The sequence below is a fragment of the Stegostoma tigrinum genome, chromosome 6, assembly GCF_030684315.1.
Source record: "Stegostoma tigrinum isolate sSteTig4 chromosome 6, sSteTig4.hap1, whole genome shotgun sequence".
Classification (NCBI taxonomy): domain Eukaryota; kingdom Metazoa; phylum Chordata; class Chondrichthyes; order Orectolobiformes; family Stegostomatidae; genus Stegostoma; species Stegostoma tigrinum.
In genome coordinates this window covers 94,269,782-94,293,957 of record NC_081359.1, presented here as the reverse complement: position 1 = coordinate 94,293,957, position 24,176 = coordinate 94,269,782, and the positions used below count along the sequence as shown (strand labels likewise).

At 38.0% G+C, this 24,176-nt stretch overlaps 1 protein-coding gene across 3 annotated transcripts in view; it reads left to right on the top strand.

Annotated features, from left to right (window-relative positions):
* ube3a (ubiquitin protein ligase E3A) overlaps nt 1-22,727 on the top strand; it is a 56,183-nt gene extending 33,456 nt beyond the window's left edge. For all 3 annotated transcript variants that reach the window (XM_048532608.2, XM_048532610.2, XM_048532609.2), the window contains 8 exons: nt 832-2,078; nt 9,968-10,112; nt 13,055-13,260; nt 13,754-13,918; nt 14,937-15,092; nt 15,198-15,271; nt 20,188-20,331; nt 21,435-22,727. In XM_048532608.2, coding sequence (XP_048388565.1) covers nt 832-2,078; nt 9,968-10,112; nt 13,055-13,260; nt 13,754-13,918; nt 14,937-15,092; nt 15,198-15,271; nt 20,188-20,331; nt 21,435-21,555 — 2,258 coding nt within the window. In that variant the 3' untranslated portion in view covers nt 21,556-22,727. The remainder of the gene's footprint in view (nt 1-831; nt 2,079-9,967; nt 10,113-13,054; nt 13,261-13,753; nt 13,919-14,936; nt 15,093-15,197; nt 15,272-20,187; nt 20,332-21,434) is intronic.
* The last annotated feature ends 1,449 nt before the right edge of the window (nt 22,728-24,176 follow it).

Genomic DNA, 24,176 nt, shown 5'->3' with positions numbered 1-24,176 from the left:
CCAGCATTTTCTATTTTGGATTTCTGGTGTCGGCTTAATTTCTCTCTTATCCTAACTTTTTGCAGGTACTTCTTTTTAAGCAAGACGACTTGTTCAATATAATTAAGTGATTTTGCACTGAAATGAAAATTTTGCTTGATGTATTTTTCTCCTAGTTATTGCCTAATTGGCCAGTTAGGAAGATTATAATCTGTTAGTGAATCAGACTATGTCAGAAATGTTTTTGCTGTAATTGTTTTTTTGTGTAGTACATCTAGATTTATTAAAATAATTGCGTTTTTAATGTTTACTATTGGAAACAGTTTGATAACCAAGAGCAGATAAATATATATATTAATATTCAGAAAAATAAGTTTTTTATTCATTTGTGTGAGGCAGGTGTTGCTAGCAGGCCAACGTTTATTTCCCATCCCTAGTTGCCCTTGGGGTGGTGGTGAGCTGCCTCCTTGAAATGATGCTGTCTGTGCTGGAGGTAGACCCCATAATGCATTTAGGGAGGAAATTCCGGGATTTTGACCCAGCGACAAGTGAGGGAACGGCGATACGTTGTCAAGTCAGGATGGTGAGTGGCTTAGAGGGGAACTTGCACAGTGATGTTCCCATGTATCTGCTGCCCTGCCCTAGATGGGAGTGGTTGTGGGTTTGGTCATAATTGTACTATTTATCTTGATTCTGTGCTACGTTGCTATCTGTAAAGCATATTACTTAATACAGCGATGCTGCCATTAGAATGCAGATATAAGATTAAAACAGTGTATGGAATGAAATTATTTTAGATTGCTGTCTTAATTGTAAGAATTTTAACCGTTGCTGATTGTGTTTCTAATATAGATGTGAACTATCTAACTGAGGAAAAGGTATATGAAATCCTGGATTTGTGTGGAGAACGAGAAGATTATTCGCCATTGATACGTGTGATTGGCAGAGTTTTCTCTAGTGCAGATGCTTTGGTGCAGAGCTTCCGAAAGGCCAAACAGCATACTAAGGAAGAGCTGAAATCCCTTCAAGGAAAAGATGAGGACAAAGATGAAGATGAGGAAGAAAAAGCTGCTTCTGCAGGGTCCATGGATGATGCAGAGGCATCTTCATCCAGAAGTTCTTTTGGGGGCTCACAGACAAGAGACAACAATGTTCATAAATTAGGACCTGATGAAATATCTATTGATGTTGATGCAGTCAGACGGGTCTATAATAAATTGCTTTCCAATGAGAAGATAGAAACAGCTTTTCTTAATGCATTAGTGTACTTGTCACCAAACGTGGAATGTGATTTGACTTATCATAATGTTTATTCAAGGGATCCGAATTATCTAAACTTATTCATTATAGTCATGGAGAACAGCAACCTCCATAGTCCCGAATATCTGGAAATGGCTCTTCCACTGTTTTGCAAAGCAATGAGCAAGTTACCCCTCCCAGCTCAAGCCAAATTAATTCGACTATGGTCAAAATACACTGCAGACCAGATCCGTCGAATGGTGGAAACCTTTCAGCAACTCATTACGTACAGGGTCATAAGTAATGAATTCAATAGTCGAAATCTGGTAAATGATGATGATGCGGTTGTTGCTGCTACAAAATGCTTAAAAATAGTGCACTATGCAAACATTATTGCAGGCGATGTGGACACGGGGCACAATGAGGAAGAGGAAGATGAGCCAGTTGCAGAATCTAGTGAAATTACTTTGCAAGAACTATTAGGTGAAGAACGGAGAAATAAAAAAGGACCCCGGGTGGATCCCCTCGAAACAGAGTTGGGAGTGAAAACAATCGATTGCCGAAAGCCACTTGTCTCTTTTGAAGAATTTATTAATGAACCACTAAATGATGTACTAGAAATGGATAAAGACTACACTTTCTTCAAAGTTGAGACAGAAAATAAATTTTCCTTTATGACTTGCCCCTTCATTCTGAATGCTGTAACCAAGAACTTGGGTCTTTACTATGACAACAGGATACGCATGTACAGTGAACGCCGAATCACTGTCCTGTACAGCCTCGTACAGGGGCAACAGCTGAACCCTTATCTTAGACTTAAAGTGAGACGTGACCACATCATTGATGATGCACTTGTTCGGGTAAGTTGATTTTTTTTTTACTGTGATTTGTGTACCATAATATGCTGCAATTTGTGGATTAATAGAAGAAAATAATACAAATAGTGTTTTGCTACAGTTAACAAAGTAAGCAATTTTCAGTTCAGAGGAAAAGCATATTTCCCATATTTTGAAGGGTGCTTCATGTCAAACTACATCTTCCAGTAGAGTGAAGGTGAAAAGTTTTTCTCCCTGGTTCTGCTCTACAATTCTCGTGTCTACAATTTAATTTGACTAAAATCAAAACTAGCTTCGAGTGTTTTTTGTAAGTGCTGAGTTCTTTACAATAAAGTGCATTCCAACATTAAATGTAGATTTGAAATTAGAAAAAATGCATTCATGCTTTTAGTTTGACTTTTGCTAAGATCGCTAGTAACGTTAATTTTGAACAGTGCATGTAACATTGAATGTAAATCTGGGTCTCATTACCATTAGAGGTTAGGAATGCCCCTTTTTTAAGCTGAGTCCTGTTTCAGTTTCAAGCCAACATGCATCCACTAAAGCCTTTTGACACGGTACTATAGTGTACCACTTTTTTTTGGGAAACCGCTCATTTAGGTAAGATCAGGCTTTGAAACTGTGACCCATAGCATCAAGCCTTTCAAAAGTCTCAAGGTACATTCACATGTAAAGTTGCTGAGTTTTAAATCCAGTAGGATGTGATCCATAGAGCATCCCCTAATTCTGGTTTAGGTTGAATTTATCCAATTCAGATTATTTTATGTGCATGCACTTAACTCTTCTGGAACAATTAATTAACAGTGGTGAGGTGCTGTGTGGTTTCATTCTTAATTGCTTTGCTCTGATGGAGACCAAATATACAAAATACTCATGATTAACAATAGCCATTACAGTTTCCGTTTCTACACTAGTAGAAACTTCAAGAACTTGCAATCCTCTAATCCATTTATGAGAATATTAATGTAAATTAATGCCTGGCATTGGCTTACTGTCTTGTACCATTGCTTGCATGTGGTCTTAACCTGCATGCTCATTCTTTCACACTTGGGTTCCCTGATGCATGCCTGGCATGTGCAGGCCCTTTGGCATATGCATACTCTCCACTAGTTCTCCCAATCAGGGCAGAGCATGCATGACACCACCTTGATGTTCATGCTTCTTCGTTCACCCAGTCCTGTTGGTGTTGGAAGTTTTTGAAAAAAATCTGAAAGATGTGAGCTACTTATGTACCTACATCATTCAGACTCCAGTTAAGCAACAGTTTGCTGCAAGAGAATTGAGAAAGCCAGTGTATGCCGCACTTGTCAGTGACACCCTCATCCTAATAAGAATTTTTAAAGATCACAATTTGTTAATACCAAAATGCTGGAGTTGCCTGATTGATCACAAACATTTCAATGAATTGGGCCATCGTTTGGATTAACTACTTCAATACAACCATTCCTTCACTTAACACTTTTTTAATTGCCTTGGAATGGTGACCTCACAAGACACAGGTGGAAATTTGACGCATTCTTCTCACATCATGCATAAAACAGCTATTAACTGAGTCCCGTTGGTTGGATGGCAGGCGGTGTGACAAATGGAAATGGTCATAGTGTCAAATGGAGATACTGGTCAAAGTTTATAATGTTGGTATCAGTGTATATAATTGATTCAACTGTTGACCATTAATTTATTGCATCTTATGCCTTGACTGAAATTAAGTGACCCATTTCTAACTAATTTTTGAGTACTGTTAATGTCCTTTTCGGTTGCATTTTCCAAATGTGGAGTTCCCAGGTTAACTATTTTAGTGATTCTTTTTGTTTATTTATGAAATGCACGTGTTACTGGCATGGCAAACTTTTCTAGCTGATTTTTTTCTTGTCCTTTAGAAGTTAATTGTGAGCCACTTAACAGTTCTCGAACTGTTGCATTCAATGTTACTAAAGACGTGGAACTATCTAGAGTGATTTAAGTCTTGTGTCAGACTGACATATGACCTTGGAGAGAAACCTGGGTAGTGATGGTGTTCCCCTGTGCTTGTTGCTCTTTTCTATCCAGATGGTTGCTTTTGAAAGATGCTGAGGATAAAGCCTAGGCTGGTTACTGCAGTAAATCTTTTATTCTGTAGCCACTTTGCACCATTGGCAGAGGAACCACATGCTTTGCGTTGTGAAAATTGTACCATTTGAGCAAACTGCTTTCTTTGTTGACAAAATGGAATGAAGAGGATTAGAAACATTTTAGATCTCAGAAAAGGATAAAGAAACTGTCTGAGGGGGTGAAAATGAAAGTAAACTGAGATACACAAAAATGAACAGTAAAAGCTTCTTTTGGTGCATTGATTTTAAAAAAAGACAAATGAAGGCCCATTTTGGAAAGAGGCCAGGCAGCTTATAATGGAGAGTAAGGAAATAGCAGAGAATTTAATCAAATATAGAGGAAGAAATATGAAAACCAAGGAATTCGCTTGAGTGAGGAAATGAAATCTATTACTACTTGTAAAAGAGTAATCCTGGAAAAATCATGCGGACTAAAAGTTGGTAAATTATCTGAACTTAATGGTCTATATCCTAGACTGTTGAAAGAGGTGACTGTAAGAGTCAAATTTCAAAATTCTATAGGCTCCACAATCATTCTGCAAATGGTGTGCAGAGTGTAACCCCGGAGTTTAAGAAAGGAAGGAAAGAAGATGTAAATTACTGTTCCATTTAGCCTGACACCAGGAGTAGGGAAATGTTAGAATGCCTTATAAAGGATATGAAACTGAATTCTTGATAGTACAGGTGGATTAATGAAAAGGAAATAATGTTGACAAACCTGTTGGAGTTTTTTTCAGGATACATCTACAAAATGTGTAGTTATTAGAGCGCATGGGATAAGGAGAGCTATACAGGACTGACATGGACCAAGAATTGTTTAACGGACAGAATATGAAATAATTCATTCTCCGGTTTGTCGGGTATGGCCAGAGTACGATCGGAGCTTGGGCCCAGTTATTAACAACCCATGTCAATGATTTGGAAATTGGAATCAAATATAATATTTATACTTTGACATGGAATCAGATGGTTAAGATCAGTTGTGAGGAGGATGCAAAGAGTCTTCAAAGGGATTTAGGTAGGCTTAATGATTGGGCAAGTGAGGTGATGGGTTAGTATATTATCTCACAACTGTTAATCCAGAGACCCAGATTAATTAGCGGAGACCCACGTTATAATTTGGGGACTTGGGTTGAAACCTTTGACAGATGGTGGAATTTGAATTCGGTAGAAATCCGGACTCGAGAGTCTGATGTGTATTGTTGGGATAACCCATCTGGTTCATTAATGCCTTTTTTAGGGAAGGAAACTGCCATCCTTACTTGGCCTGGCCCACACATTACTCCCGCAGCAATATGATTAACTCTGAACTGGCCTCTGATCAGTTAGGAATGGGCAATAAATGATGGTCCAGCCAGTGATGCCCACATCCCTTGAAAGTCCTTTTCTTTCTAAAAAAAAAAGTCAAAAATTGAGAAATTATCTACTTTAGAAAAACAGAAATATAGTCTGTTTCTTAAGTTGTTGAAGATTGACAGTTGTTCATGTCCAAATGTGAATGGATGTCCTTGTTCATGAATCGTTGAAAGCTAATTTACAGTAAGAAATTGGGCAAGCAAATAACACTATTTTTAATGCTAGAGGATTTGATTTTCAGGTGTAAAGAGACTTGCAATAATAGAGTCCCGGGGTACCATTTTGTAGTATTCTGTACAGTTTTGGTCTCCGTACCAAAGAAAGGATATACTTGCCATGGTGTGCGTGGTACCCTCGCAATCCCTGGGAGCTTTTGATAAAAGTGTGGCATTAAAGAGACAGTAAAGTTGAAGCCAATGGCCACTGGCTAGAGAAGCAGTTCATAGGTGCCTTACTTTGAACTGGAGCTGCTCTGTATGGCATGGAAAAACTCTGCACCATCACTTCTAGTACCATTGTAGATAGCTGCATGTATGGCAAGTAGATTGGCAAGGATGAAAGAATGGGGATTTTTTTTCCCTTATTTTACTTCTCTCACCAGTTGTTGCAGACTCAGTCTGTCATATGTTGTTTCAGAAATGCTGTTAAGCCACTTCTGGTGATGGACCTTGAAGTTCCCTACTCAAATTAAATTCTTTGTCCTTGCTTCCAAGTGATACTTAACATATACTACTGATCCATCAGTTGAGGGAGGGTGAAGTCTGAAGGAAGTTTCTTCGCTAATATTTGGCTTGATGTTTTTAGGTGTCATGGGGTTGGGAGTTAAATGTTAAGCACACTGTGTATTCTCTTTTCGTGACACGAAAGTGCTACTATGCATGGATGGCATGGCCTGCCCTGCCAATGGTACAGGACATGTTCAAGAATTGTGATGGAGGATTGTGGAATGTTGCCTGTAAGGTATGCAACAGACTGACAAAGTCATGAGTCTATGGAGCAGCTCACCCACTTATGGCCCAAGTTCCCAAGTGTTAATGAGATGGGCTGCGTGATTGGCTGATCTGGATATGCCTTTATTATATCTGACTCAATCCTGAAGTTGTTGCAGTATGGGCCGTTTAATATTTTTGTATATGTATTTGTACATTTGTCATCTGAGAAATATTTCCAGTTTGCCTAAATTAGATAAAACTATTTCCATACAGTTGGGCATTTGTCTTCTGTTGTATTACTTACTATTGCTTCTTACAGTCAAATTTCATGAACTTCTTGCGGATTTTTTTTGGTCTATCCCTTAAAATGTGATTACAGATGACAGATGGAGTTGTATTTTAGGATTGAACGAGCTCTCTAGCAGCCTTCCACCCTTATTAGCTGCTAATTATCTGCTTTGGATTGAAAGGAGAACTGAGAAAATTAAAGAACAGCATATTTGGGTGCAGGAGTCATGTGTTCATGCTGCACAGAAAACAAGAGCAGGAGTAGACCACTTTAAGCCTATTCTGCTATTCAGTATGATTGTGGTTGATCATCCAACTCAGTACCCTGCTTCTGTTTCTCCCTATACCCTTTGATCCCTTAGCCGTAAGCACTGTGTTTAACTCCTCCTTGAAAACATTGTGTTTTGGCCTGAACTGCTTTCTATGGCTCGGGCTTCCGTACACTTAACCCCTCTCTGAAGAAATTTCTCTGCATCTCAGTGGCCAGCCCTGTATCCTTGGATTGTGACCACTGATTCTGGACTCCCCTCTCATTGGGAACATGCTTCGTGTGTTTATCCTGTCTAATCCTGTTAGGATGTTACAAGTTTCTGAGGTGCTCCCACTGCATCAATTCTTAACTCCATTGAATATAATCCTGATACAGGCTTCTTAAGTCTGACCTGTTGTCTCAGAAATCAGCCTGATAAATATCTGATGCACTCCTGCATGAGACAATACAGAGACTGGGACTGCATTGAGTAATGCAGCACTCATACTGTATTTTTCAATAGTGTCATGGGTTTGGTCTCATAGTAAGTGAAACTAAACTAATTGAAAATGAAAGGCTTCCAATTGTATAGTACTTTCACAACTAGATTTCTCAAGCAATTCTTCACAGTCCTTGTATTTTTGAAGAAGCTCTCAAAGTTGTATGTGGGAAATACAGCAGGCAATTTGTATATAGTGCACATTAACAGACAACACTGTAATAATGAGATAATGGTTTTGTGATATTGCGACAATAATTTTGACCAAAGTATCGGGGATTGCTCCCCTTTTGTGTTCAAAGCGGTCACCTGATGTTTTAAAGTCCACTTAAGGGAATGGATTGGCTTAATCTTTCAAGTGTAAGGTAGTGCCCCCAAAAGTACAGTACTCCAACTCCTGCAGTGGAGTATCTGCCTTGATCTTTCTGCTCAAGGCCTGGAGCAGAATATGAGCCCACACCTTGTCAATCAGAGGTGAGGCTGCCATCTAATGAGCCATGATTACTAGAAAAGGTAGCTCTCATTGTTTTAAAAAAAAAATTTTAAAATTTACCCATTTCGTAACTTTCCTTTGGGGTAAGAGAACCTGGCTTTGACGTGAGTTTCGAAACACACTGGTTCTTACTGCCTGCAGCTAAGCCCCTGGAGTTGCTAATGCAACGCAACTAATCTACATATCCCTGATCACTATGGGCAAATCAGCATGGCCAATCCACCTAGTCTGCACATCTTTGGATTGTGGGAGGAAACTGGAGTACCCGGATGAAACCCCCACAGACACGGGGAGAATGTGCAAACTCCACACAGTCACCCAAGGCTAGAATCGAATCTGGATCTCTGGCACTGTGAGGCTGCAGTGCTAACCATTGAGCCATCTTGCCATCCTAAAACCAAAACACACAGTTGTCTTTTGACTAAGAATTTAAATCAAGATTCTGCTTTCTCAGGTAGATGTTAAAGATCCAACAGCATTTTATTGAGCAAGAATGGGGAGTCACCCCCATAACCTCGTGAACGTTTATTCTTTTGTCTGTTGTTTGTGGGTGTACACTGCAAATTAGTTGTTGTGTTTTCTAAATTCTGAAGTGACTACCCTTCCAAAGTGCTCCACTGATAATTCAGAAATTTTTGGGACGTTGAGAGCACACAAAACATGTTAAATGTAAATATTATTCTTTAAAGCTATTGACTTTCATTAAGTTTCAGGCTCACTCCACATGTAAACCTGTTCACTGCTTATGCTATTATAACCCTCTAAGTAAAGGAACTTAGCAGCTGCAAATTCATCACAATGACTGAATATCATAATCTAAAGAATTAATGACTTAAAATATTTTCTAATCAATCTGTACAGTGACGTTATGGGTCAGTGAGGGATGCTGCAGTGGTCAGTGTGGACTTGTTGGGCCGAAGCGCCTGTTTCCACACTAGGGATTCTGTGATTCTAAATTACTGGAACACACAAATTCTGGCTTGCCCTTTTTCTTTTGCTGACGCGTAATTCTATTTCCAGTAGGCCTTTAGATAATTGATACAGTTAACATTCATCAATGACATAGTTGCCAAATATAGAAATTACATAAATGTGTTAACTTTGGACAAGATGTCATCTGTTCTCGAGTTTCTTTGTTCTTGATGGGTGAATGCTAAACCGTCTGATGCAATTACCCTCTTTACAGCTATGATGAAATCTGGGTTAAAGATTTCAAGACACCAACTGATGTATGTGCTTCACAAACCAGGCAGAGGGAAAAATTGACTAATCTAATGTAATTTGTCTGTCCCTCTCTAAGTCATTCAAATGCGATCAGACCTCAAGATTCCTCCAGTCTGTCTTCTGAGCCCAGTTTAAATTGCTTTCCCCCACTTGAGAACAGTAGTAGATCAGCAGCCGAGATGATTATTCTAACCTCAGATGATTCTGTGGAGTTTGCACACTTTCCCCTTATCTGTGTCGGTTTCTTCTCAGTGTGGAGATGTGCAGGTTAAGTGGATTGACCATGCTAAATTGCCTGTAGAGTCCAGGGATGTGTAGGGTTAGGTGAATTAACCATGGGAAATGTAGGAGATAGGGTTAGGGTTGGATGCTTCTGCAGGGATTCTATTTTATAAGGTGGTTGATAGTAGCTCTTTAATCAATTAGAAATTCAGCTATACTGACACAAATCTTCAAATGTACTGTCTGAATAAACTCTCAGTAAACAGTTTCACTTACACCAGTTCTACATTTACTAGGCTTGTAATTGTTAACAGAACCTGAAATGCTTTTCTTTTTGCCAATCTGGCTTCAATTTCTCCAATTTACATCTATGCACCAAACGTGAGGCTTGCTTCAGTGATGGACCTGATAAATGAGAATGCATTTTATAAACAGTAAGTGACCAGCTCAAACTTGTGTTTCCAATGTGCATGAATTAACAAATCTGAAGTATTTTGGAATGGGTAATGTTAAAGATCAGCAGAATACTAATCTATCAATATTAAACTGTTATTAATAGCTGGAAATGATTGCCATGGAAAATCCTGCAGATCTGAAGAAACAGCTGTACGTAGAGTTTGAAGGCGAGCAAGGTGTGGATGAAGGAGGTGTTTCCAAAGAGTTTTTTCAGCTTGTTGTGGAAGAAATCTTCAATCCTGACATTGGTATGGATTTCTGTTTTAGTAGTGCTCCAATTTTGGCATGCTGGCAATGCTGCTTAAAGAATTGCTATATGGATCTGGTGGCTAATGATGGTGTAACACTGAGTCATATAGACCGAAAAAGTCCCGTATTGAAATTTTCTGTTCTGAGTTGGCCAATTTTGAGCTGATGGCACAGAGCAGCACAGTTAGCCTCTGTTTGCAGAAAAAAAATCAGCCATAGTACTTGCTCCTGTTTCTTGTTTAGTCACTGCTGATGTAAATATCTACATTTGGGTATTAGATGAGAAAATAATTATGCTGCTTCTGCAATGACCTTCATGGATGAATGTCACTTCAATCTTCATTCATCATGTATAAACAATTTCTTGTACAGTGACCAGTGCTCGTGAGCTTTAACCCAATATCATTAATGACTTTGGGAGAGGAAATCAAACTTGGAGGGATTAGAGAATTGTGTTCGTACAGCATTTTCCTCATGCGCAACAATCTCAGCTCACTGCACCTGCACACAAGGTGCTAAAGAACACTCTCTGACAGCGGCTTTTTCTGCTATTGCAAGCACATTATAGCTTGCAAGAGTGAATTAATTGTCAGCAGATAATCAAGTCAAATGGCAGACTTTAAATATGGCCATAGTATGTTGGCAAATCAGTTAAAGTACCAAAAATGCTTTGTGATTTGCTGGCCATCCTTTTTCCCTTCCAGTAACAGGTAATTTAGCTAAGTAAAATGTTTGTAAAGTAAACAATAAAGTGTTTGGGTCCAGTTGGATCCAATGAGGAACTGAGATGGATGCAGAAAAAAAGTGCTGATGGTCAAGAAACTAATTTTGTGATTCTTCTGAGAATGTCATCTACTGAAGGAGGCCAAAAGATGCCTGGGAAAAATGACCATGTTAGCTTAAATATTATGACTTACATTCCCTACAGTGTGGAAACAGGCCCTTCAGCTCAACAAGTCCACACCAAGTCATAGCATCCCAACCAGACACATGCCCCTATAACCCACTTAATCTACACATCCCTGAACACTATGGGCAATTTAACACAGCCAGTCCAGCTATCCTGCATGTCTTTGGACAGTGGGATGAAACCAGAGCACCTAGAGGAAACCCACACAGACACCGGGAGAATGTCCGTGTGGAATTTGTACAGTTGCCCAAGAGTGAAATCAGAGCCAGGCCCCTGGTGCTGTGAGGCAGCAGCGCTAACCACTAAGCCACCCCGCATGAAATAGGCTACTTTCATGCAACATTTGTGGGAGAGAAAACTTTGATCTTAACTTTGAAATAATTTTGAGTGTCTGGGTGAACATAAGTGGTTTAAAAATTGCCTGAATGTACCTAAAACAATTTGGAGGGAATGTTTAGAATCCATGGGTGCATTCTTAAGAGTAGAAGCGGATAATGCCCCACGAGGCTGTTGTGGCACTGAAACTGTTAACTGGGTATGCAGGATTTGAGCTGAAAAAAGCCTAAATTTGTGAATAGCAAGAATTGCAGATGCAGAGTCAGAGACATCATAGCGTGGAGCTGAAGGAACCCAGCAGGCCAGGCAGTATGTCAGGAACAGGAAAATTCCAAAACGTTAATTTTCCTGCTGCTCTGATGCTTCTTTACCTGTTGTGTTCCTGCGGCTCCGCACTTGGCTATAGCCTAAATTTATAGATGAAATGGAAGTACGAAGTATGTACCTCATAGTGGGGACCGAAGGGGATCTGATAGGATACTGATCTGTTGCAATAGGCAAATAAAAGTAACAAGTCAGAATGTTTCTGAAACAAATAGCTTTTCATATAAGTAATGTAGGAGCTAATCATAAACAATAGAATATAATTACATAATAGGTGAACAGGTGGTGGGAGGTCAGTGAGTTTGGGAGTTCAACTTCACATGACCTAAAATCAACTACCTTTTCTTGATAATTTGATAAGTTAATTGAACATTACTTCTGCATTTTAGCCATAAAATCTGCAGATTTAGAGGTGAATCATGAAATGAATCACTACAAGAGTTGGTTATTCAGCCCTAACGTGCTGGCACTTTACTGGAACTACCCAGTTCATTTCATCCCTGCTTCCCTCCATTTTCTTACATTGACTCCAATTTTTTTTCCCCTTTTGAATTTGGAAACTATTTAAAGTTGAGATAGGAAGGTAGAAGAAAGCCACTCAGGCATGTACTGCAGACTGAAGCAGTTTATTTTTTAAAAATCATGTCGCTTATGGTTCTTTTTGAAATCGCCTTTCAACTCTTTTGCTGTAGTGCTGGCCTGCAACCCTGTGTTAATCAAAACCATTCATGATTATGGGTGCTTCTAATGAGTTACTTATTGATCTACTCCCTCGAAGAAAACTTTAGCTTCTCCTCTCTGTAGGCATAACTGAAGTTGCTTTTCCCTGATACAGTTCTAGTAAGTGTCTTTAAATTGGTAAAACTATTAATCCCATGTTTCAGAATTTAACCATTACTGTACAAAGTTTTAACATGTGTTGCCCAAAATTGAGCACACCAGCACCAAGCTAGTGTTTTATAGAAGTTTAACAGAACTTCACTGTTTTTGTTCTCTTTGCTTCCATTGATAAATCTAAGGATTTCGAATGTGTTTGATCAGTTTTATCATCTTACCTTCCAAAGCTCCCTCAGCTCTTTCATGCAACCCCTTTAAAATTGCCCTAGTTAGTTTAGTTTGCCAGTTCTTATTCTTCATGCCAAAATTAATCTTCATACAACTTTAGTTTGGTCTAGGACCAGTTGCAATTGATTGGCTACCCAGTTAACTTGCTGTCTTCTAGTAGAAGTTTCTCCAGGCAACTTCATTTTCTACTGGACCTTGCAGAAAAGCTTCCATCTTACCATTCCATGGCTCAGTAAACTTTTTCGAACTGTAAAAGTTTTTTTTTGTGCTTTTTTTTCCTTTTCTCTCCCCCGCCCCTCTCTGCAGGAATGTTCACATATGATGAATCTACAAAATTGTTCTGGTTCAACACTTCCTCATTTGAAACCGAAGGACAGTTTACTCTAATTGGCATAGTTCTTGGCCTGGCCATTTACAACAACTGTATACTGGATGTGCATTTTCCTATGGTCGTTTACAGAAAACTGTTGGGCAAAAAGGGAACCTTCCGAGACCTAGAAGATTCTCATCCGGTAAAGTACATCTACTAAAAATTCTGACAAATTATTTAAATAACAAACTCGATCTCTCCTCAGCAGCATAACTAAACTTTTTTTTTAGTTTTGCATCTGATTCCCTTAATCTGCAAAGTTCTGAGAAGTGACAACTAAATGGTCAAATTGATGTTAAAGGGAAATGAAGCAAGTGGTAAAATGCAAATCAAAAAGAGAAACTTGTGCTCAGTCGTGCATCTTTGTGTGCAGATTAAGTAATTTGAATAAAATAGTACAAGATCTTTTTGCGTGATGATTCAAATTAGCAAGCCATTGATATAAGCAACTTCAACTGCTAAGTTATGTACTTCATGAGCTAATTAATGATGTTGAGCATTGTGCTTTACTAAAAACAGTAGTAATTCAATATGTACACTACGTTTGAATACTATAAATGTTGCTTTAGGTTTTTAAGTAGATCTATTAGCAACTACCATGAAAAAATATAACTAGTGAATAATTCTTTTCCCAGGTCCTGCATCAGAGTTTAAAACAACTTGTTGAGTATGATGGCAGCGTAGAGGATGACATGATGATTACTTTCCAGATATCTCAAACTGACTTGTTTGGAACTCCAATGATGTGTAACTTGAGGGAGAATGGAGATCAGATTCCAGTGACAAATGAAAATAGAAAGGTAATGTTAGGATAGATCTTAGTTTAAAATTAAACGCCATAATGCTGTTACATTTGCTACAGCATAAATGTGGCAGGAGAGTTCTGAATCTTGATGCAACATGATCTGAAATAAAGGTAGTTTAATTCCTTCTCCAAAAGGTCTAATAGCACTGATCTGGAGCAAGGTGTTTCCCTCCCCATTTATCTTTGTACAGTTGTCTTTTTTTTGGTTTGACTTTTGACATACTGCACCAACTCTTGAATACCCATTCCCCATAACTCAACTCTGAACCGATATATGATGACCTTGTGCCTGGATTTTCCTTTTTGAAAAGGAAAATTAAAATGTGGATGAATGAGGAAATTAGAGTGAGAGCAGAAACAGGAGACATGTAGAGAAAGAATGGCCAAATAAAACCTGAAAAATGATTTGGGGAACGTGATAACTACAGTGAGCAAAGGAAATGTCAAGGACAATGTAAGACAAATAATAAAATCAATGGAAACAAAGAACTCGAGAGTCCAAAAGAAATGTGGCTCAGCTGAAGGTTGCCCTGGTATTTGAGTAATGTCTCAGGAATGCAATGATTAGATGGTTATTTTTGACTGCCTCGTTCTCCATCAGCTGTACCTGGGAATTTGTAACAATTCCAGAGTTGCTTATTCTTGGATGACCAAAGTTTTCCATTTAAATTGAGAAGAGCTCGGTGACCTGTTCTAGTTATGCAACCCAGCATGGGTAACTGTGTTTAGCTTTTCACATACAAACTTCTTTTGAATTTGGGCATGATTCCAAAAATGCTCCTCACAAACAGTTCCAAAAAGTGGATATGAATTTCGTTCACAGAAGTTAAGTGTTGAACTCACTGGAAAAGTTATTAGATGCAAAACCTCCTGAGTTGCTTATCGAGCCACAGCATGAACAATCATTTGTGATATTAGTAGAACTGAATATTGAATTTGTATTAATGGGTATACCAACTGTTTCCAGATATACACTATATAGATCTAATATAATGTTATTTTATATCAAACAGGAATTTGTTGACCTTTATACAGATTATATTCTCAACAAATCAGTAGAAAAACAATTTAGAGCCTTTAGAAGAGGTTTCCATATGGTAACCAACGAGTCACCACTAAAGTATTTATTCCGGCCGGAGGAGATTGAGCTACTTGTCTGTGGAAGCCCGGTAAATCAGTATTAAAATCCTTACTCTCTCAACTTTCTGGATTAGACGCCATGAACTTTTTTATATTGTTAAAGTTGATTATAAAGAGAGATCTCTCAAATTTAGAACCTAGATTTTCAAGCACTTGAAGAAACTACAGAGTATGATGGTGGATATGCCAAGGATTCCCGTATTGTAAGGTATAGTTTTACATTTATTCTTAATTTTTTTTTACATTTGCAATTTTTTAAGCTTAGCTAACATTGTGACTGTTCTGTTCTTTGAATCAGTCCTCCAGTTTTTGTTCTCCAGGCAAGTGTCTGTTCCTGTACGTTTTTGTGCCACTGAACTTATTTTGCATCCTGCCCTAAGGGCTGCCACAGTAGTATAAATCTCATAACTCAATTCAGGAATCAAGTCATTGCAGATGTTTCATTACAGGTGGCCGCCATTGGAAAATGAAGTGGTCTCTACTCTTAAGATATTAACAATGCTGCATGATCAAGCAACTTTATTCTGAGCCAGTCATTTTTAAAAGCTTCAATGTGAGGCACCTGTCCAAATAATGAGACACTCCCAGTGACTCCAGCTAAAGGCATACGATAGATAGTTGGTCATCCTTAATAAAAAGTGGCATCAGAGAATGCCACAAGGTCTTAGTAGTGACTAGCAGACTGTAGCAAAGAAAACCTAAACCAGAAATTTACAAGTGCAAGTTGTAGCTGATTTGTGTTGCTTACCCTTTAGATTTGCAGAAACTCTATCACTCCCTTAACCACTTCTTGAAGTTGCTCCATTTACTCATTAAGCTAGCCACAAAGTTTAGTATAGTAATTAACAACCTGAGTGGTTATCGCAAGAAGTTCTCTCAGTTGCCAGGTCATCCTGGCAGGAACTTCTTAAAGTAGTACCCTAAAATTATCCACCTTCAACTGTTTTGTCATAAAATCAGAAATAAGGATGTTTACTAGTAAGTGCATAGTATTCAGTAGCTCCATAATTCCTTGGATAATGAAGTAATCCATGCTAGTGTGCAGCAAGACATGGATAATATTCTGGCTACAGCTGGTAAATTGCAGATAGCATTTATGCTGCACAGGAGCCAGGCAATGGTCATCTTTACACAAGAAAGAGTCTAAGCAGAAGTTCAACAGCAACGTTTGATTTTCACTATCAAAATGTGAGGGTTATGATTAGCTAGAAACTGAAATGCGCCATCATATAAATATTGAGAGACTGGGAATTTATGGCAGACAACTTGCCCCTTAACTCCCTAGAGCCCATTTACCATCTACAAAGCACATGTCAGGAATGCAATGGAATACTCTCCACTTGTCAGATGAGTGCATCTCTAACAATACAGAAGGCATTCAAACAGGCTGCTTGATGGGCATGCCCTACCTTAAATCCACTGCTGCAGTGGTATTTGTCATTTATAAGGTATGTTGCAGTAATTGCCAAAGCTGCTTTGACACTCCTGCAAATTTGTGATCTCGACTAAGGGTATCATGAGTGTGGTGACATCACCACCAGCAAGTTGTTGACCAAGTCACCCATTGTCCTGACTTGGAACTATATCACTGTTCTTCCAATATTGGTGGGTCCAAATCTTAAACTCCTTCCCTGACTAGATTGAGAGATTTTACCAATGTCATGTGGACAGTACAGTTCAAGCAGGTGACTCAGTACATTCTCAAGTAATTAGAGACTGACAACAAATGCTAGAGTATGTACTGTCATTCTTCTAAATTGTGTTTTGTTTCAGGAGGTTGTAAAGAGCCAGATTTATCCCATCAAATTCCACTCTTCCGTAACATTATTCTTTTTCTGTACCTGATCTGAATTAGAATTGTCTGCCTCTAATTTTTAATGCTCTTTTTCTTTCTATTCATTGATTTAATGAGATAAATGGTTAATTTTGGTGTTCACTGAGGTCCAAAATGCCCTTTTTTGTCTTTGCTGTGCCAGTAACAGCTTGAGCTTTCAGCAGCATCGTGGAGAATTAATGTAAAAACCTAAGTGGAGAATAAGCTTGCTCTAAGTTGCTCCATTCCATCAGACTTCCAATTCATGGCCATGTATTCTGAGAGGGAATGTACAGTTAAACAGAAGTATCTTTATTCTTGTGCAGCAACGGAAATAACTGCCAATCAGTCAACAAATGTAGAAATCTCAAGATGGAAAGGAATTTGACCTTGCAATTTACTTCACAGCATGGGACCCAAGTTTCAAAATCTTATGTTTGATGTAAATGTTTTTAGTCACAGTTTATTTTGTTTTCCAACATTTGCAAACAAAAAAATCACAATTGATTTAATTCTAACGAACAGATTTGACAGTGCTGCTTTGAGAGCCATCTCTCCTAGTTTCTTTTCTCTTGGCCTAGAGGTAATTTTCAGGAGAAAAAAATTTATCATAATATATTTAAAAATTGGATATAGAAAGTCCTGCCTAAGGTGTTGTACAACTAAACAACAAGTTTTATTATTTGAATATTTGTTTTCTAAAATGATCGTTGAAATATGAGATTGAATTCAAATTGTGTGGTTCAGGAAGGTAGATTGCATCATCTTTTCAACGTTAACCAGGAATAAGCCATAAATGTTGCAACATTCCCTGTGCGCGCGCACTCAAACCAGTATTACAGAATATCACTGATAGCACCTTGATGGAGTGAGCTTGAAACCTGACATACAGTGGCAGAGCAAGGTGCAGTCCTGTGTAGGAATTGGGCTTCACTGGCTAGAAACAGACATGTAATTCTTCTACCATCATGAGTTATTGTATGCTGCCTCCTGACTGCAAGGGGGCATACAGAACGTTTTCTGGTGAAATCTTGATTCAGATCAGGATTGATGACTTGAGGAAGAGATGGAGGACATGCAGTCAAGCGGGGAGGATATGAGAAGTTAAAATCAGCACCTTGATCTCTCGATTTTATGCCTTGTGTTGAGCGGTAGAAATAGGATTTGATAAGTCAGTGAGAGGTTTTAGACATGGCGAGGGAAGGGCAAGTTTTGAATTCCAAGGATATTGCTACCAATTCTGTGGCAGATCAGACTTGCTCAAGTTAACAAATAGAGCTGGTCCACTATCCTTATGAGCAAGACTGCTGTGGATGTAGATTTAATCTATTTTGGTACAGATTTGGACACAACATTGTAACACTAAAAAATAAAAACAAGGTTCATAGGCCTGGGAAAGATGGTTATAAATAAAACAAAATTAGAGGGTCACAGCAAATACAAAGAGACCCAAGATAACAAGGTGTAGAGCTGGATGAACACAGCAGGCCAAGCAGCATCAGAGGAGCAGAAAGATCAACATTTCAGGCCTAGACCCTCATTCAGGTTATAAGCCCATAACGTCAGCCTTCCTGCTCCTCCATTGCTTGGCCTATTGTGTTCGTCCAGCTCTATACCTTGTTATCTCAGATTCTCCATCATCTACAGAGACCCAAGTTAGGTTTAGCATGCAAGTATGTAAATGCATGAAGTGCAGTTAATAATGGTGAGCTGCAGGTGTAAACAGTCACATAGAGATATAATGTAAAGTTAACTGAGGTTTTGCTCCAAAAAGAGCTGGAGAGGATTGAATCTTCATGCTTAGGGAAAGGAAGAGTTACTCCAGAAAAATATTGAGTGCTTAAAAACGGTGAATGTCTTAATGGGCAAAAGGCTGAATCACCCTATTTAGGTGCAGTAAACAAAAAGTAGAGAATCTGTTGCACTGTTTGAGATTTTTATTTGTCATCCAATAGTGGGGAGGAGGAAAAAGGACAGATTTCCAAATAAGTTACTGAATTAAAGAACAAAAGCGAGATTTTAACTCATCTACTACTGAGTTGGACAGAGCCAGAGATTCCTCCCTAATCCTAAACTGGAGAATTTTCTAAATTGGTTAAAAAGCAGAGACTGGGAGATGTTTCTGCCCAAACCTTCGAAGGTGGCAGGCCAAGCTCTTTTTTTTAAAAAAAATCAGTTGAAAACATTTGGGATTTTGGGTTTTATAAATAGAGGGGGTGCAAATGTTATCTTGAACCTATGCAAAACATTTTGACCCCAGTTGAAGTGTCACTTGCAATTGTGTGCAGCATACGTGGGAACGACTTGAAAGTCATGGCCAGGATGCAGAGGCGATATACTGGAATAGTCCATGGGATAAGGGATTACAGTTCTGTGGACTGAGTCAAAAACGTTTCTTTCTGGAGCAAAGAAGTCTCCCAGATTTAAAATATTTGACGTCATTTTGTTTGGGTTGTGAAAATGGGGAGAACCTCTTATACTGGTAGAAGGGATAACCAGAGAGTATAGGTTCATAACCATTTGCTTGAGAAATTAAGGCAACATGAGGTAAAATCTTTATTCAGCAAAGGGTTTGCCATGTAGTTAGTGATGGTTACAGATTGCAAACCACCATGGAAGGTGTATTGATGTACTTGATGAAAGTTTGCAGAAAACAATTGGTGGTTGGTGCTGACTTTATTGGTCTTTCAGTTGGAGCAGACTTGAGCATTCTTTCATGTGCTGTTCTGTAATTCAATGAAAGTAGAAAACTGATTTCTATTAGGTGATAATTTAGGGAGGGAGATAGTGAAGTGGCATATTTCACTGGTGACAAAGAAATTTCACTCACAACAACTCAATCCAATAAAGCATTTGTTTCTTAAAGTGATTCAATTTTATGGATACTATGTCTGAACTTCAAGAGCACAAAAGCAAGCTGCAATAAATGACCCAACTCTGTTTAGTTTCCAAATAAGATCACCTTTGCTTTCAGAAATGAGTCAGTGCACTAGCATGGTATTTATTTTTGAAGTTTGCTGTTTTAAAAAGAAATGAAATCGTAGTGTCTTTGTCATAAATTTATACAAGATGACCCCCTGCCATTCGCCCAGGTAATTGTAATAATGCTATGTGAAGATTTTAAGTAGGTTGTTTTTACAAGCCTCATTGTTTCACAAATGGCAAGTTCCAATATCCATTATTAAAAGCATTTAAGGAAAAAAAGTTATTGCTGGAATTTGTGTGCACTTTAACCTTGGTAAAACATTAAATTATTTAATAAATCTGAAGAGATTAATTCACAAAGGAATTAACAAAACGCATTTTATCAGGGAATTCTGGGAAATTGTCCATGCATTTACAGAGGAGCAGAAACGACTCTTCCTGCAGTTTACAACAGGCACAGATCGAGCACCAGTTGGTGGCCTTGGAAAACTCAAGATGATCATCGCAAAGAATGGACCAGATTCTGACAGGTAATGCATTTCTTTGTGAATTAGGTTTGCCCTATGAAGGGACGTAGGTATCTCCACTTTATTAAAGAAGCTTTTGGTTATATGGCACTTCAGCTTAAGCTTGAGAAAAGTCAAGGAAGCAGCTGTCATGAACCAGTAAAGATGATAGAGAATTGAACCCATGCTTGTTGGAGTTGTTATTCTTTTAACTCTAGCCAGCTATGCTGCTACCTGATATCATTCCAAAATGCATTTGTATTCCAAACAAAATTTCTTTGCTAAAGTTCACAGGTTCCAGCTTTGAACACCTGTGGGTTACACTTGCTATTGATATCTGTTAGAATTCTAGCAATGTTCTGATAGAGTTAAAATTTGTTAGTTTATTGTAATTTTAAACATTTCCAGTGGGTCCCTGCAGAGGTGTGAAATAAATACATTCAACTTGTCACCACACATTGAGCCTATAATGTAAAATATACACAACAAAGGTTTCCTCCAAAGGTGACTGTATGTAAACTTGAGGTAACATTGAGCCAGGAAGAAACTGAACAAGATCTTCAATCTCTAATTGTCAAATTTTGCAGTATGGGAAAAATACATTCTACCTATCCCATTTGCGAAAAACCATTTAGGCTTGCTGTATTCTTGAAACCTTTTTCAGTCTTTATATTCAAATAATTATCCAAATCAACTATAAACCTAAAGGTTTTGTTTTACGGAATTTTTCTTGTACAGTGCACTGCCACCAAAAGGATCCAATTGTGTTTTTTGCGAGTCATAACTTTACATCCTCTTCTTGCTGAACCGTTGACCTGTAACAGCCCTTTTACCTGATGTGCCTTAGGAAAGCCCTTTAGAGTTTTGAACACCTCCGTCAGAATGCTTGAAAGCATTAGATTTGCATTCTGTTTACTCTGCAATTATGATCCATGGTGACTGCCTGCAAACAAATCTTTTTACCTCAAATATTTATACTTCAGATTTAGTATTCAAATTTAACTCTACAAATTTATATGTAAATGTTGATTATTTACAATGAACAATTGTCAAGACCTATGAGCCTGGCCTATTCTGTTTCCAATTACTGCTCTTACTGTATCTAATGAATCATGTTTCTTTTCTAGGTTGCCAACATCCCACACGTGTTTTAATGTCCTCCTGCTTCCTGAGTATTGCAACAAGGAGAAGCTCAATGACAGACTACTAAAGGCCATTACCTATGCCAAAGGATTTGGCATGCTGTAAAAGATATGAATGTAAAGCGTGTGATAAAAAGTAAAGTTATGGGTGTCAGTACCCCGGTTTCTTTTTTAAAAAGGCCACATGATAGTCATCTATAATAGTCACCCATATCTGTGCCTCTCCTCCAGAGGACACTGGGCTGGAACAGCAGATTTCAGCAACTTGTACGAACAATTTTTTTTGATTAGTGTGACTTTCATATCACTTGCTTTTATGTATAGTAAACTTTTTCTGAATATTTATTTTAAAAGTTCAAGAAAAAAATTACTCAATCATATGTTCGTTACGTTACTGAATTGAGCCTTTTTTCAATTTATGAAAGGAAATCAGATTCTCCCAAATAACGTTCTCAGATCATCAATGTATTTTTAAAATATGTGCTATAATTTTCTTCTAGCCACTCAGTTCTGGATGCACTCTTTTTATTTCTTTCAATCCCCAGCCCCCGCATTGCTTTGGAAATTTAATTTTTGAAGTGGTTTGGTGCAAGTGCTGCTGTTCTAGTCCCAGAGAGCAAATTTTTACTTACCTGTAGATCTAATAAAAATGGAAGGGGGAACCTGGAATGTTAACTGCGTTCTTGAGATCTTGCTTTAGTTACAGCACAACAATGCTTGGAAGGTTTTAGAGAAAAAAAATAAAAGAAAAACTTCACTGTTGGTAGTTCTCTCAAGTCTGGAAATATATTTTCTGTTCAAACTCTTCAACTACCCTGCTGCATCGCTAATCCACTGGGTTTGACTGTATTTTTTAAAATTCCGCTGCTTGTTTGATGTTTTTGGAGAACACATGCAATGCTCGACACGTTGCCAACGTTACAGCAAAATTAGTTGAAAAAGTTGTGGAATTAGTAGATGAAAATGTCCTTGCAATATTTGGAGCTGAAGTTTCTTTTTTTGACTCTTCCCAACAAATTTCCAGAATTTTCTGACTTTTTTCCTCATCTGCAGTACCTACCTAAACAATTTACAGGAACAACATTGTGTTTAATCATATAGGTGTTGCATTAATTCGAATGGAGAAAAGGCTGATTGCGTTCAAAAATAGTATATGATATTTGGAGTGTGGAGTGGTGATGAAATAAGGTGAACAGCAGTATTTAAACATTTTTACTCTTTGACAAGAGAACAAAGGATGTTAACATGAATAATACTAAATAAAACAGACTAAAACAATTGCTTTACTGTTTACTGGCACAATAAATGACTCAATTTAGCTAGAGTTCAAAATATTTGATAAAATAACTTTTAATCTTATTTTACACCTAGAAAGATAACGTAGTGTTGATTGCAAGCAAATCATGGTGTAAAAAAGCAATTAAGAATTTGAATAGAGGTTAATTTGCAGTGAAGGATTAATAGAAACAATTACTGACCTTTTACAATTTAGATGTTATTTTATACTGAAGGATTCATTGTATCCTGCATTGAACTTTTAACCCAGCCCCCAAATTTTTTTCTCCCGTCTTAGAACTAAATAAATCTCCTTGAAGTTGTCTTAGATTCTTAAGACTCCTTAGAACTGCTAATAACAGGTATTTTATCAATCAGCTCAGGCTTTACTTGAAGTCTAAGTTTCAATGATGTTCAATAATATGGTAACGAACTGTGCTAGTAAAATCTTAATGGCTTTGTGTGCATTATTTTGCTGTCTGATTTTTATTTTTTGTTTTTCTTGTGTTTAATGGATGATTCTTGCAAGCGATTCTTGCAAGCAGTTCTTGATGTTGATCATAGGCTGAACTATATTTGTTGCATTTTTGTTCTTGTGCTTTTAACTTCTCATATGTTGCATTTCTTCTTGCTTTTTACATTGATTGAACACTTCATGTGATATTCTGCTAAGCAATTGCATTGCTAAACAATTGCAACCAAAGTTGATAAAGCTCTGATTGAAAACTTGAAATTTGCTAAGATGGCCATTTTTTGTCAACAAGTTTAATGTGGTCTGACTTTTTGTTTAAAATGTTCCGTAATCTAAGGAAGCCTAAAGAAATGCATGTAGACAAACTATGCAAGTTACATTGTTCTGTTGGTTAACCCCACGTATGACACTTAACAGCTTCATTAATTGCAAACTTAACTTATCAAGAAATTAGAGTAAACTGAGTAGGTCACCTGGCCCATTGCATCTGATCAACCATTTTGTTAGTCGTGACAGCTGTAATATTTTATGAATTGTACAGAACAGGAGGTCGTCTTTTGGTCCTTCAAGTCTTTGTCACTAACTCTCTAGTTCTGTGCCCCTTCTCAGTATTCATTAAATCCTAGTTTCCCAAATAATTGGAAAGGGTGCAGAGGAGATGTACCAGGATGTTGCCTGGTATGGAGGGAAGCTCTTACGAAGAAAGCTGAGGGACTTGAAGCTATTTTTGTTAGAGAGAAGAAGGTTAAGAGGCGACTTAATGGAATAGTGTAGGTTAGAGCTTCAGATTGTTTTCACAGGTCAGCGCAACATGGTGGGCTGAAGGGCTTGTACTGTGCTGTAATGTCCTATGTTCTAAGTACATCCCTTCTAGTCACCTCAGTTGGTTATACTATGACTGTCTGCATTCCATTCTGTCGTCTTGTAAACATTTTTTTGATGAAAATAGTTTGTAATGGTTTTATCCATTTCTTAAGATA